Source organism: Dermacentor andersoni, chromosome 4 (genome assembly GCF_023375885.2).
Source record: "Dermacentor andersoni chromosome 4, qqDerAnde1_hic_scaffold, whole genome shotgun sequence".
NCBI classification, from domain to species: domain Eukaryota; kingdom Metazoa; phylum Arthropoda; class Arachnida; order Ixodida; family Ixodidae; genus Dermacentor; species Dermacentor andersoni.
The window spans coordinates 15,929,682-15,945,062 of NC_092817.1; the positions used below are offsets into that span (position 1 = coordinate 15,929,682).

A 15,381-nucleotide genomic window follows, 5' to 3' on the forward strand; every position below is an offset into this window, starting at 1 on the left:
TGTCATTACGAAAGCAATAAAACAAATATGTAGCGCTTCGGAAAGAAGATCCACTTACTGGCGAGTGATTGTTGCAAAATTTTTATTTAGGCCATGGGGATTTTGTTAATGTAACGAATATCGCTTTAACTATATCTTAAACTAGTATCGAACCCGAAACTTCATGTTAAATGTGCAACAAAAACAAATCACGCACTTTTGTAACTGCACTAAACATAGCTTCAGTTAGTCAAAATCAACAATTACGTGTATTCAATTCTTCTTTTACTTGATTTTCGCAAACGTCCCGTTCACAAGGAAGGGAATTGTTCAAGACTACACGTAGTACGGCCTCAACCTCTCTGCCCTTCATATAATTCAACTTTCTCTCACTCTCTCGCTCTATCTGAGAGATGCTGCAGTGGATGGTTCCGAACTTATGTCCACTTTGTTATGTTCTTTAAAGTACTCGGAATAAGAACACTAAATGAGTTTATATTGTCGAAGCACGCTTTCAAAATTCTTATTTTCGTTTTTTCGCGGTAATAAGTTATTCATTAGAAAGTAAATACAGGACAAAGTCTTTCTTTTTAATTTAGCCCCGAAACCTTGTAGCGTCGGTACGATAGTGGGACGTCACGGATTTCAAATTATTTCCCCGTACATGCGCCGTTGTGGCTCAGTAAAAAGTTATTGAAACTTGCTAAGCCCAGTCTCTGTTCTCTACGCCAGCGCTGACACCATCGAAATTCACCACGTCATGGTGGGCTGGTGCAGAAAACGCGAGGTGGCGTCGCCGCATTGATGACCTTGCAGACTCCGTTCTCACGGCACGAGCACATTGCTCTCCATGGTAGCAGGACGATTCACTAGCACCGCTCTAGTTGTTTTTTTTTCCTCTTTTATTCAGTGTCTCTAACTTGCGCCGAATGGCTCGGCTCAGGAGCATTCTTGCGTTGCACCAGCCATATGGATGAGGCCTAGAATTGAACCCACAACCTCGTGCTTGGCAACAAAACGTCACTTCAACATAGGTCAATTTTACCCATATTGATTACTGTGACTAACGTAGACGATAGAATTCCTTCTCTGTTCGCTTTATTATTATTTTTATGTACTCTCCCTTATAAACTCGAGATGTCGGCTATATATATCCCCGCGATTTAATGATTTGTTTTAAGTCCAGCATATTTCACTCAAGTACTCTCGTTGGAGCGTTTGTAATGTGCACGTATGTTTGCGGTTAGGGCATTTAATCATTACTAGCCCCGTTTCAAAGACACTTCTGACCTACTTTTACGATATTATTGATCTTCCAACTTCCCATATTTGCTTGTTGTAGCGCTTTATTTTTCTTTTTGTCATCGACTCCCACCTCATCTTCTCATTTTCACGTTGCTTACTGCGTATTTTGTTTTTAAGGTCCTCTGCGTTGCCCTCTTGACTGCTCTCAACGAACTTTTCCTTCCTCTTCTTTGTAACTATGACCTTATGGGCCGCGTTAGTTGTTACCTTCTAACCTCCTTAAGCAACGACACCGGCTCTCGCGAATTTCAAAACAATTTAACAGCTCTTTGAGCTCAACCATTTCTTACGTCTTTTCAAGACAGTGTCCCGAACAATTCACAGCGATTCCACTGGAGGAAGATTGACCGATAAGGGAGTTGGTACGATGTCACATTTTGAAGCGCAAAACAAAAACGGACAAGAACGTAGACTAACTTGTAGTGTTGGCTAGCAACTTTTTTGCAGTAAATTGATGCTAAAGGAAAATATTACGTCAAGCTAGATCGATAGACTGCTTCTCTAGAAATCTATCACGTTTTTTCGTGTGCCAGTATATCACTTTGTTGCGTTGAAAATTGCCGCCCAAGCTCCCACTACTGCTCCTCAATTTGGACCACCCGTGCCAAAACAGACGAATTGAAGTAATCTCGATGTGACCTTTCTGTATGCCGCTCTCTGAGCATCAGCAGGTGCTGACGTCACATGCGCGGTATCATTGTTCACAAAAGGTGACGCTACTACAATTTTTCATTGTCATTTTCTCACTTACAAAAGCTCCGTTCTCGCTATGAATGACGAATTAGTTATTGCAGAAGTATAATCTTTCAATCCAGCTCGGCTTATATATCTTCCTTTAGTGTCCCCTTGTTCACTCCTTTAACACCACAACAAACAAACAAAAGAACTCCTTAATGTTAACTGTTAGAAGAGCCACCTAAACATACAGAACTCCTAAATGTCGGGTGGCTGCATGCGCTTAGAAAATGCTGCAAAGGTTAGCAAATGCTTAGTGCATTCTGCCCCATCGGTACAGTTCAGGGTAACTGGCCGAGCCGGGCCGAAGACAACGCTTATTTGAACGTCCAGCGTTTCGGATCAATTCTGCGCGAGCAGCCGATGAATGAAATCCCAAGTGCGCTTTCGAAATTCGTTACGTACCAGCGTCCAGTTCACAGTCGCGCGCCCCCATGCGCACACCAGTGGACAGTGCCTGGCGAAGCGGCAAAACCCGTTTTGGCGTAGCTGCTGGTGCCCCTATGGAAGGTGGGCCGACCATCGGAAGCACCTAATTACGGCGCCGCCATAGAATTTGACTAATGGTTGTTTGCAGTGCGCATATTTTCCTATATTGACACAGCAGCTGAGGCAGGGATGGGCGTGGGCTAACGAATCACGTCGTTATGCGGCGTGCAACTGGTAGTTCCCGTATAAAAGATAATTCGAAAGGAACATGCAAGGCACCTTGTGGGGGTGGGGTTAGGGAGCAGGGAAGAAGGGGGTGTGCTAGCAGCTTGACCCCGCAGAATGCCAAGTGGCCGGCCACTGTTTGTCCTCCTAATTCGCGGAGCCTTTTTCGGCCCTTAGGTAAAAGGCTAGCGTGCTTCGGTGACGGAGCCGAAGGAAGTTCGTTGCAGCGTTTCCTCGGGCGTTCCACTTGTTGCCATGCGAGTGGCCGGATCTCTCGAAGTGAGGCACATGACTCAGGACTACGCTAACAGCGCTCAGGACTTGGCGCAAGCTTGAGGCTCGTGCTGCGTATCTAGTTAGTGGAGGAAGGAAAGCCTGAAAATGACACTAACGCCGCTTACGCTTTGGTTTAGACGCCACACGCTTGTCTGGAGACAAATTCTTGCGCCCGCTCTCAGAAGTGCTTGCCTATTAGTACAGCGAACATTTCAAGGAAGGGCGTATAGTAATTTTATGCGAAGCATTTTACTAGAGCTCAACCCAGCTCCTCAGGCGCGGCGGTGCCGCCTTCAATACCACGTGACACCGTGACGTCACGACAGAGGAGAAACGGGGCTCCAACTCGCGCCGTCGCTCGCGGCGTTGCCTTCAAGGCTGACCACGTGACACCGTGACGTCACGACAGAGGAGAAACGGGGCTCCAACTCGCGCCGTCGCTGGCGGCGTCGCGGCGGTATATAAGCAGCTGCGCTTGTTTCTAGGTGGCTTTGGCTCAACTCTTGCAAGATGGGCTGGGTGGGAATCGAACCAGGGTCTCCGGAGTGTGAGACGGAGGCGCTACCACTGAGCCACGAGTACGATGCTTCAAAGCAGTACAAAAGCGCCTCTAGTGAATGCGGTGTTGCCTTAGAAACGAGCTGTTTCTAAAGCTCAGGCGTGCGGCGCTTGCTCAGGCGCACATTTCGTTGCCGCGCCGAACGCTGCGTTGCTCGACGCTCACCGCGTCCAATGCGGGGCGCGTAGTCGCTGCGCCGTAGCCCATTGTCTTACACCCCTTGGCGGGTCGACGGGAACGCTGTCGCGTTCCACTCTTGAAGGCGAAGCTGAGTAACGCATGAGTTGTTTCTTCGTCTAGCCGAACCAAATATAGCCAAGCAACAGCAGTTCACCAGGCTAAACAGTGGTTCAACAACTAAAATAAAGGCTAGTATGCTTCGCATCCTGGGCTTAACCTTAGCTAAGCCACAGCCATTTTTTAAAGGCAGATCAGCACAAGAGGTTACTTTCTTGTGAACACGTTATTTACGTCAGTGCACATCTTGCAGTTTCAGAATTTAAGTCTATCAGTGTTCTTGTTCACTTAGTAAAACTACAGGGAAAATCAAAAGATTTGAGTTACCAGCCCGCCAATTTAGGCTAAAATTTTCTGAAAAAGCATACTACAAGCCAATGTATGTGACGCAAGAAGACTTATCCACTGCGTTTCTTCTCTGTTACCACTACAGTCGAACTATTTGAACACTCCCACTCTTTCTTTTGCGCAATAACTGCTTCGACAGGCTTTCAGGCTAGCTGACGCTGACGTCTCGCTTCACAGAAAATCTTTTAAAGCACTTGTGTGAGACTTTCCCAGAAACTTCTCCCCGAATTTACTGACAGTGGCTGGTGCTGCTGCTGTCTCGTCTAACAGTACACACAGGACAGCCCTGACACAACCAAACGTCTTATATCTAGTTACCTTCACTGATATCATCACTGGCTGTGCACGACCTCCGATCCCCGACGTCGTGCACAGCCACGCCAAAAAATTACTTAATTGTCAGGTTTCTGTTATTGCTTCGCACTTTTAACATTTAAGTCTGAGGAGATTGAACATAAAAGGCATGCGCTGTCGGTGCTTGGTTTCATGACATTTGTTTGTGGCCGGTCATACTCAAAATTCCGAAGAAAAACTTGGTCAAGAATGTAAGATAATGTATGAGCAACTTTGGTGCTAGAATGGAGCGGAAATATAACCTGCATATACCACATGCCATATACCAAGGCGTGGCATAAACATATACCTAAATAGATACGGAAATTTTCAATCCCGGTGGACTTTTATATCATTGTAATTCAATTATATCATTTTTAATTATATCATTAATAAATCAATTAGATTTATTATAGCACTTATGCATTTTACGGCGCATATTTATTGAAGTGAGGATATTTAAATAGATTTGTTGTTTCGTTGCGTAATTCAGTAGAGAACAAAGACGGCAGCTGGCAACCGGCACATCTGCACGGATTTAGTACCGATGGTAATACTCAAAGCCGTCTCACTGTATCTGCGTTTCCCCGTGTTGAGCCGAGTCGGGTGATGGCGTAGTTTCCGTGATACGAAACTATGCGGGAAAAAGAGAAAGATCAATTCTGTGATAAAATAAAAGTTGCAATTTCACCCGAAAGGCGAACCATCGATTGTCATAGCAAGTGTGTAGACTGCTATACGAAGTAAGGATAGTAGATTTATCGGCTGTGTGAACTTGCAAACATTCGCTTACTACCTAAACTAACAAGCATGGTGTCAGAGCGCACAGACAAACGTGGACGCATTACACTCAATGACCGCGGGCACTCGCTGTCAAAACGCTGGCATGAAAAGGCGCGGCAACAGCAGCGAGCGAAGTGACATTCATGCTGTGTATCGCTTCAACGCAAACTGAGCGGCCGCGAACCCACCCAACAAGCACAAAGGTATAAGCCGCCGTCGCACCCAGACAGCCTCCGAGCCAGACCGCTTTGAATATAGGGCGCGCGCCGCCGTGCAATGAGTATAGAGAGTGCAGTGGCTGCCGGAGTACGACGACGCCCCCCCCCCCCCTCCTCCATCCCTCCCCTCTCCCCGGCGCCGCGCGTGTGATGGTAGAGGACGCGTTCCTTTCCCGCTTTCCACCCTTGCACACGCTAGATTGAGCTGGAGTTGGCGGCGCCCCTCGGACGCGGTCGCGCACTACGCAGTTGCTGCCGGAGTACAACGCCGCCCCACAACCTCTCTTCCCCCGGGGCCTTTTGCGCGACAGAAGACGGAACGTTTCCTCCCCGCTTTCCTCCCTTGTGCGCGAGATTGAACCTCGATCGTCAGCTCCCCTCGCGCGCTTTCACTCTCACATACAGCATGCGAAGCGCGGCGACGGTGTTGCCGCCCTTGGACTTTATAAGGAACATCACGGCGATGGCGACGACGACGCCAACAATGTACTTAAAATATCTACCACAGAAAGATAGACGTGTGCGCGTGTGCGTGTGCACGCGTGTGTTGAATGAAATGAATAATTCCCGACGATGCGTCCCCACGTCCGACATTTCCCAGGAATGCTGGCCGTGCGCTGGACGTTCTTCACAGTGAGATCGTTGTTATCTGTACTGCTATCTGTACTTTCTTTTCCTTTATGCACAATAAAGATTGTAATGTATTGTATTGTTCAAGCAGAACGCCCTGACCTGTTCAGCGGCTGAGGAACGGAGCCCTCGCAAGTGCACGGAAGCGCGTGATGAAAACCACCACGGAGACAGACATTGACAGCAAGGTTCTGCCGGAACCCTCCAAAGGTTTTTCCGCACAGAAGGAACCGCGGCCGAAGCCTACGCGCTCTTCATCGAAGTCGGAGAGCGATGATGAAGAGGAGGCGAATCCTGAAGAGCGGCGACCACGCGTGTCCTACTACAGGAAACTGATGCTGCCCAGCGGAGAGGCCGTCGACATCACCAAGAGGAACCAGTTTATCAGGTAGGTAAATGGTATTGTAAATACCTCGGTCATTTGCTTAATCTTTCGGTTTTATTGGAATATGCAGCAGTATATACACACTGGCCCACGCCCAGTTGCCTCAGGGACGCATACCCAAGTTGGCATCAAAATGTTCGTTGGAGAACAGCCCAAATATTGTGCTGCACAACCTTCGGGTTGGGCCCACATTTTACAGCGAAGCTGTTCATTGCTACCGCCCCGTGAAATTTTGATGTATGCGAGCAATAACTATCAGGACCAGCTATGTCTCGTGCCAATGCTCGCGCGTTCGTCTTCATCTTCTTCCACAGCTGGCTCGTTAGCGCCCCGCGGCGTAACCGCTTGAAAGTGCTCGTGCCAGTCGTCGTACGTTTTTCTTTTCTTTCTTCTCCTCCTCCTCCTCCTTTGGACATCGGTGGTCATCGTGACGTACCTTTCGTCACGATGACCGCCGATCAAGACAATAAATGTATTCGTGCGTTTGTTCAAAATTCTGTCACCTGTTTGTCGTTTGCTACACAGCTTTGCTGGTAATCCATCTTCACAAAGTGGAATGGCTCGTGATTTTTTCAGACTGCACTATCTTCGGCATCGGCCCACGTTTTTGGTGGGATAGGTAAAGGCTAGATAGCCGGGAAAAAAAGCTGCTCTGATAATGCCAATACTATTCGCATTAAATGCACGTAACAACGCGTCCGTGCGCCGGTGATCGCAGTACTTCGTTATCTAGTACGCTGCGTACAAAGCCAACGCCTCCAGTTCACCAAAGACCAAAGCTGCGGGCAGAAAGTTGCTGAGGCGTCGGGGAAAGAGAGCGACCACACGTTCCAAGTATGGTAAGCTAAGCCCGTATTTGACGAGGTTTATGTTAGAGAACACTGCCGTCGCTCACGCGGGTTCTCTTCGTTTGTTTTTCTATTGTGATCTTTGTTTTAGTTGGAAAAAAGCACAACACAAAGGTTACATTAAGCGCAGTTACGTCTGATCTCTCTACATCAGCGATAACAATTGGATAGGTTATATGTTAAGTCAAATAATTAACGGCCTGCTAACTGAATTTAGAGAATCATTAGTTCGGCAAAACGAAATCTCTCTGTTAGACGTTTTATTGTTGTATGCAACTTTGGAATTTCTAAGAAATTTTCCTCGTCCATTATTTCAAACATTTCAATGTTAAGTCAATAAAACCTCTGCAGAAGGCATTTTCATGAAATTCTGGGTTCAAAACTAACTTAGCGTATAACCATCTCTCTCTTGTTCTCTGCACTGCGAATTCCTAGAACTAATCCTGTAATTTTTACTCTTGGAATGCATTCTCGCCCCTCCTCTCGGAAATATACAACTTTGCACCTTGAGGGCATCACAAATAAAAAAAAACTTTTGTTCGTCTTGTTTTCAAGCGTAGTTAGTTCTTTCCTCTTCTTTTTATTTTTTTTTTTTTTGCTTTCCATCCATAAAGTCTAAACGCAGCAGATTCGACCAACATAAAGGATGACCTGGGCCCAATTGTAAGGCGCAACTATGCGGATGCTTCCTCTGACTCTTCGGCGTGCTCGGACTGCAGCAAGAGAACACGATCGGAATTAATGACGAAACGAAAGGGACTTCATTTTATTTTTTCCGTGGCCAAGTTTGAAACACTAAAGTGCAACCTTTACCAGATATTCTCGGTGAAAAGGCTCACGAAATAACGTTAGAGTGAGGAGTACAGATGTAAATAATGACTGCAAATATGCTTAGTCTTTATTTTCTTCCGTCCCTGAAAGAAGTGTCCAACGGTATTCGAGCTTCAATCGCAATCACTTTTATGTTTTCGTGTCTGTTACCTGCAGTAAGATTATTTCTCTTCTATTTATTGTATTGATTTCGCATGCGAGAAGGTGATGCGAAATATGACAAAATAAAGAAAGAACGAGTGTTTGTGCGTGTGTGTCGACGCACGCACGCACACAAACACGCACACGTGCACGTTTTTTTTTTTATTTTGTCATATTTCACATTACCTTCCCGCATGCGAAATCAATACCATAAATAGAAGAGAAATATTCTTACCACACACGCTCTCTCTCTCTCTGTCTCTTATTTTCATTGCAGCCCGCTTTGGAGGCTTGAGGGAAGTTTCGGAAACTGTACTCCATAAAACTGTTTTTGCTGACAAGCATGCGAGCGCTCGCAATAATTGTCTGTAGGCGCTTTTTTGTTGTTGCATGGATACAGCTTTATGCAGCTATTGGAGAATTGCCGATACTAATAACGCGCGGCAAGAGTGAGTTTCTTTTTTTTTTTTCAAGAAATGTCGTGCTTTACACCTCATGACACCTGTTCGGCTGTCGCCAGAGTACCTTGACACTCAAAGCCAAGAAGCTTTCCGTTGGAGCTCCCCACAAAAGAGGCACACCAGAAATATTTGCAACGTATTTTAAGAATATTGTAACAACGTAACCATCCAACCAAAACAAATATCATCCAGCATCAAAACGTTCCAATATACCCGACAGTCATATCTTTTATCATAATTCACTCTTTCCATTTGATATTTTGTAGCCCTTTCCAGTTGCTTAGCACCAGGCCTAGGCGATTCTCGCAAGAGTATATGAGACATGATCACCCCTCGAAATTGCAAAATACAGAGCCATGAGATTGGCCGTATCATTCGCTGTAACAAAGGTAACAAAAGTAACAAAAGCACGCGATGAACATCATCTATTCGAGTACAATTCTGATGCCATAAAAAGCTGCGACCATTTTCCGACAAGTCCTGGCTTGGCCAGTTGTAAAAAATATCGTCCGAAAGCGATATTGCTATGGATAGCTATAAGATATTGCTATGATGGAAACATGTTTCTTTGCTGCTGCAAAAAAAGAAAAAGAAATGAAAAATAAGGGTGCTCGCAAATGCAGAGTAAAGAGATTTCGCAAAGAAAGCAAGCATTGCAGCAGCACGTTTAGTCGTCGATGTGTCGCGTATGGGGCAATTCAGCCAACGACGGCGCCGACGGTCCGCGCTATCGAAAGCCAGCCACGTGCCTCCAGTGGCTTCGCCTGAGTTCGCTTCGGTAGCCGCATGGCCACATTCTTTGATCGCTGTGCGCAACCCTGTGTACTGAAAAAAAAGCAAAGATACAATTCAGCAGTTTCTACAGTGACAACTTTGTGTTTTGACACGTGGCGATATATTTTAAGCACAAAGTATAGGCATAAGTAAAAGCTGTGCAGTATATGTATGTATAAACGGTCACTGTGCAGGACGAGATTAGATTTCGAGACGTCGCGGCCATAGCAGTTGTGGGATGGATTGCAACAGCATAGAGGAGAAAGTATGGGGGAAATCCTGCAGTACTTTGCGTAGCCGTATTATATGCGTACGTGAGAAATAGGAGAATGTTGTCTCAGTTTGTATGATCCGATGAAGCATAAATGGCGAGCATGCCGCCAAGGGTTCGATTAAAATGCTCCACATTGCCATTAGTTCGAGGATGGTACTCCGTGGTGATTCACTGAAAAATGCGGCATTTTACAAGCAGGGCTTCAAGCAGCTGCGACAAATACACACGGCCTCTATCGCTCAGCAGTTCCCGAGATGGGCCATGACAAAGAACGAAACGGTGCAGCTGAGAGTATGCAACGTCACTGATGGTGGCTGCAGGTAGAGCGGCGGTTTCGGCATACCGTGCGAGATGATCAACTGCCACAATGATACATCGTTTGTCAGTGGGCGTGAGAGGTAGCTACCTGAGCAGGCCAATTCTCACACAGTCGAAGCCACAAGCAGGGCACGGAAATGTCTGTAGTCAACTGTGGGCCGGATGAGGCGGGTATGTGCAGCTTTCGTATTGCGGGCACGAGTTAAAAAAATATGGACAAAGCTAAACAATCCTCGCTAGTAGTAAACGTGTCACAGGCGCTCATACATCTTGAAGACGCCTGTGTGTGAATAGTGTGGGTTGGTGTGGAAAGACACGCACGTATCTCAAAGCTAAGCCCTAAGAATAACGAGGAGCCACTTGCGACTATCGGGCTGGTAGTTGCGTCGATGCAAGAGGTTATCTCGAACTGCGGGGGAGAGAGGGAGAGAGAGAAACGAAGAGGGAAATGTAGGGAGGTTAACCAAGGACGTGCCCGGTTGGCTACCCTACAAAAATGTGGCTAAATGGTCAGCTTGGCGACGTGCGGAATGGGAGATCGGAGATAAAGGCGAGCCGGAAAGCAGATACAAAAGGGGAGGCCCCCCAGGAATCATTGCACTGCTCAGACACGAAGGTGTCGATGTCGACAGACACTCTCCTACGTTACTGTTAGTGCGAGAACAGCGCGTTTCGCGTAGTTACCATGCACGAAAGTTTCAGACGACGAGGACCTCCTGAAATTGTGCGAATGTTCCATAGCACATTGGTACGCACAAGAGTAAAGCCAAGAAAAAAGTGTAAGACTGAACTACTAATGAAAGTTTGGAATGCCGAAAATAGAAGCAAATAACTGTGCTATAGACCCTGTGGAAACATTTTAACTCTCTCAAACTTAAAAAAGAAAGCTTTCAGGTCAAGCTTTCTATCGGGTTCTATCGATTCACTTACTGATGCATTCATGGGGTTTCTGATCTCCAGGTAACACTGCGTCTAGCTCAACCGGTTCAGGCTTCAAGCGAGTCCCATAAATATCGTCAGCAGGCAACTACTGATATCAAAATTGTGTCATGTGTAAGATAAATACCAGTGAGCAGTGCGAGAAAACTATTATTGAGGCGTTGTTGTGAACAAACATAAGTCATAAAATTTCAGCATATTTTGGCCCAAAGTTCGAAACTATAAAATTTATCTCTCAGAACATAATAAATGTCTTAAAACGTCATATGACCCACAACTTTCGAACCTACTCTTTCTTATTAACAAGAGTTTTGCGAAATTCTCGAGAAGCGAACCTCTTCGTTTACTATGCTTAATCGCTCTGTCAGATCCAGTTTACAGACCTGGTATGTTTGCTTTTTTGGTTGAAGGTCATAACCATCAAGCTAACGCTTTATTTTTGCCTATCACATTTTTTTTTTCGAACATTGAGAGACCTGTATAGAACACCTGCTGAGAACAGCTACCTATCAATAACTTCCGCTTTTAAACAGCCTATTTCAGTCACAGCGCTGGCCGGTTGACAAGAGCTCTTTCGTTTGCCGTGTCGATGAATAGGAGTATGGTCCAAGCTAAGGCTTCTTATTAAAAAAACGATCGGTGGGCTAATGCCCTACGCAGACCGATGTTCCTGCTTGACATTTAAGCGCATCAAATGCTATAGCATCAGGGCTCAGACAGAGCACGTAAGTCTAACTATACGTGCTATAAAAAAACGAACTTACATTTATACATAGTAGGTGACACGTACGTGCTAAAACAATATACCCAATAGCTGTTTGGTACAACACAAAATGTGTTTTGTACTGAGAGTCCCTTGTACCACTGATAAAACTCCTTCGTAGATACGCAATACAGAGTGGCCGCGATGAGTTTCGCAGCATCGAACGAATGGGCGGTTTCCCTTGCATGCCAGAAGCTAACTTGTGCAGAAGTAGAAGTAGAAACTTGGCCGCGCATGAAGTAGAAGTTTTCAAATAAATTGTCAAAACCAGCCAGAAAAGAAATGGTGCAGGTAATTGCACGCATTTACCGGCTACGTTTGTTTTGAGTTGAAACACAACGGAGGTAAGAGAGAGAGAGAGAGAGAGATGGAACTCTAGATGAAAGGCAGAGAGAAACGGCGATAAATTTATTTAAAATTTATAGGAATATTTACGCTCACCTCACATCAGGAAACGGGGATCGTATTGCCACAAAAAAAGAATGTTTACCCCAAAAGTGTTCGTAAGAGATGATGTCAATCACTCGTGATACTGGCCATATTGTGAGACTGCGCTGGTGGCCAGCCGATAGCGAACAGCACTACGAACGAAAAGCTCCTTGAATTCGTCCTCAGTGTCGGCAGTGCTTTGAAATTTCGCCCGTGAAGAGAGAATCCGAATTGGACGTGTGTTCTGAAGAGGTCAGCGTAAGGCCGAGAGCACCACGAAACATGCGGCTCTAGTGTACGCAACAGAGACGGCATTATATTCCCCCATACGGCCAACACGTCCGGCACGAATTCCAAAATGTGGTTTGGGGACAGAACAGCCACTATTATAGGATCTCTATTACATTACAGAGGACATTCAGTAATCCAACTTCAGCGAGACCAACACATGCAGACCTCCTCCTGCCCTGTGTAATGTTCCGAAGCCATTCCACAGGTTGACGTTACCTCACGGCACTGATGCAGGGCTCACATAGCACGTCGGTTGCTCTGTAGCTAGGGAAAGTGAACAGCACCATTCCATTCAGTCTCCCGTGCTTTTTAAGCGGACACATTTGTACAAGGATCTCAGCATATGCGAGCCGATGTCATCTACTCTCAGGCGTGTGCTTGCTTTTAAACTTTCGACGAAGACAATGCGCCTAATCTCGCACTGTAGTACGCTTCCATCATACTGGCTTGTGAGTAAACAAGGGTGAACAAAAGTACGGTCTCTTTGACAGGCTGATCGACGTTTCCATAGGTGGACAAATCTGTACATTCCTTCGGCAAAAGTAGATGTGCCAAGCGCAACGTCAACCAGCCAGCCCCAAGCCCTTTAATGTGGCTTATCTCGTTTTGCTAGCAGTGCGTTTCCTTATGTCGACCCATACGCCTCGACTTTGGCGAATCGCTTTGCACTTACCCAGGTACCCTGCCATCGCGTTTGTTCTCACAGGGAGTGGAAGGAGAAGCGCCTCAAGTGCGACCCGAGGCCTTACTACATGCTCGCTGCGGCCACTGCCCTCCTGCTGCTCCTGCTCTATATTTACGCCTACCACCAAGGTGCGTTGCGCTGCGCGTACTGCTTCGTACTTCACTGAAGCGACATTCGTTCTCGCGATAGGAGCAGGTGGACATAAGATCAGCCTCTGTTGCCTCTGCTTGTCAGGGAAACGGTACCTTCGGTGGACAGAATTAATCTGGAACTCTCCGCCATACGACGTCTGTCACAGCACAACTGTTTATCTACGATGGTCAACCACTCAATCAAGCCATCAATCAATCAATCAATCAATCAATCAATCAATCAATCAATCAATCAATCAATCAATCAATCAATCAATCAATCAATCAATCAATCAATCAATCAATCATAGATGATTCAACTAATCAATTATTTCACGAAATATTTAGTCGATAAATGAATCCATCTTTATAGGTTAATGCTGGCAGCGTACGCGGTTGCATGATTCAAAATTACGTGCGTGCGCCCCAAATAACGACATTGCACATCAAGACACGCAAACCTATGAGCGCGCATGAACGACAACAACAACACATTTCGTGCGTCATGTCTTCAGAATGTGAAAGTGGCCAAAAGGAATGAATTCTTAAGCAAAGTATGGTCTTTTAGTTTGCTTTCGTTTGCTTTCGTTTTTCTTGCAGCACATGCACTTTACGCACGCACGCCGCATATGCCTTTACCCGCATATAGAATAGCCTGGTCATCCCGCAACCGCATCACGCCCGCACTGCCGGAGCACAAATACGGCGCTCGTGCCAGGAAACGGCCCAATCGCGCACACCATCTGCCGCAGCGATTTGTTGTTCAGAAGGCTCAGCCAGCTCGGCGAAACGTGCTGTCATTGATTCTGCTCTGTGTAGGCATTGGAATCCTCTTGTGTGTGCCAGTCTGTCGCGTGCGCGTCCTCTCAATGTTTTGCGGAAGTCAAATAGGAAGTGGATTCCATGGGCACGTGATGTTACGCTGTGACCGTGAACTTCCGTGCAACGTTGCGAATGCTCCAACTGCCTCGAACTGATCTCGTCACGCGCCTGAGCAACACATGCTTGGTCGGTTCCATTCATTCATTCATTAAATTTATTTCAAACATCAACATCTACGAGACAATGATTTTGGGGTCAGTGAAGAAAATACCTCGTAAATAGACTTTAAAGCGCCCACTGACCATCAGGCTTGCCAGCAAGCAACGCAGCTGTGTATGAAGTTCAACTGTATACAAATTATACAACGTAATAGTAGTAGAAACTCTTATTAAGGAACAATGAAAGAAACCATGCACATTATGATGCAAAAAAGTGTACAAGGACAGTCGTAGTCAAAGCACACACAAATAAGCGCAGAAAAGCAAGAACAACACTACTGTATTGTAAGTATATCAGCGTGTCGGTCATTTATTGAGCAAACGCAGTTGTTAAAAGCGATTTATCTGATCAGCATATTCTTTTTCGACAACTAGCATTGTATCGTGCGGTTGTGTTGCGGGGAATCGGTTTTTGAGGGAGCGAGAACCTCGGTGAATCACCACTCGTTCTCGCTATCCTATTATGCACGGTAAGTTTTGCCACCATGCTTTAGCGTAGAAATTCCGTCCCTAATTCGGCTTCAGCTGCGCATGTGCTTTCAGCGTGCCTAACGTGGTCTCATCCAGCAAGCATTAAGTAGTGCCATTAACTGTATAACTGCAGAGCGGTAACGTTTGCTTGAACAACCTGCGAAAATTCTAGCCTGGTTAGAATCACCGCTTGTTTGTTTGTTTGTTTGTTTGTTTGTTTGTTTGTTTGTTTGTTTGTTTGTTTGTTTGTTCTTCATTTTCCTCAGCCTGTACGCTTTTCTACCATCAATGTGCGCTTGGTTCAGTCTTATCGCTCTGTATTCCCCGCAGCAGTGACCTAGTAGCTGCATCCAAACGTCTGTGGGGAAAAAAATCGTTTTTGTTTTTTGTTTCTTTCATTTTCTTGTCCTTCCTGTTTCCCCCCTCTTCTTCTATATCTAATGCACCCTTCAGCCTCAAAATGTTGAACATACTCTGATATGGTGCGCACGTTCCGAAGATACAATGTTCGTCTATACTCGTGAATGCGTAAGAGCAGTTTGG

General features: G+C 45.9%; 1 protein-coding gene across 1 annotated transcript; it reads left to right on the forward strand.

Moving 5' to 3' along the window:
• The first annotated feature begins 6,190 nt into the window (after positions 1–6,190).
• LOC129386074 (uncharacterized) lies at positions 6,191–15,179 on the forward strand. Its single transcript, XM_055073291.2, has 3 exons — positions 6,191–6,445; positions 13,218–13,324; positions 15,169–15,179. Exons 1-3 carry the CDS (start codon positions 6,210–6,212, stop codon positions 15,177–15,179), a joined length of 354 nt encoding a protein of 117 aa, XP_054929266.1. The 5' UTR covers positions 6,191–6,209.
• Positions 15,180–15,381: the final 202 nt, after the last annotated feature.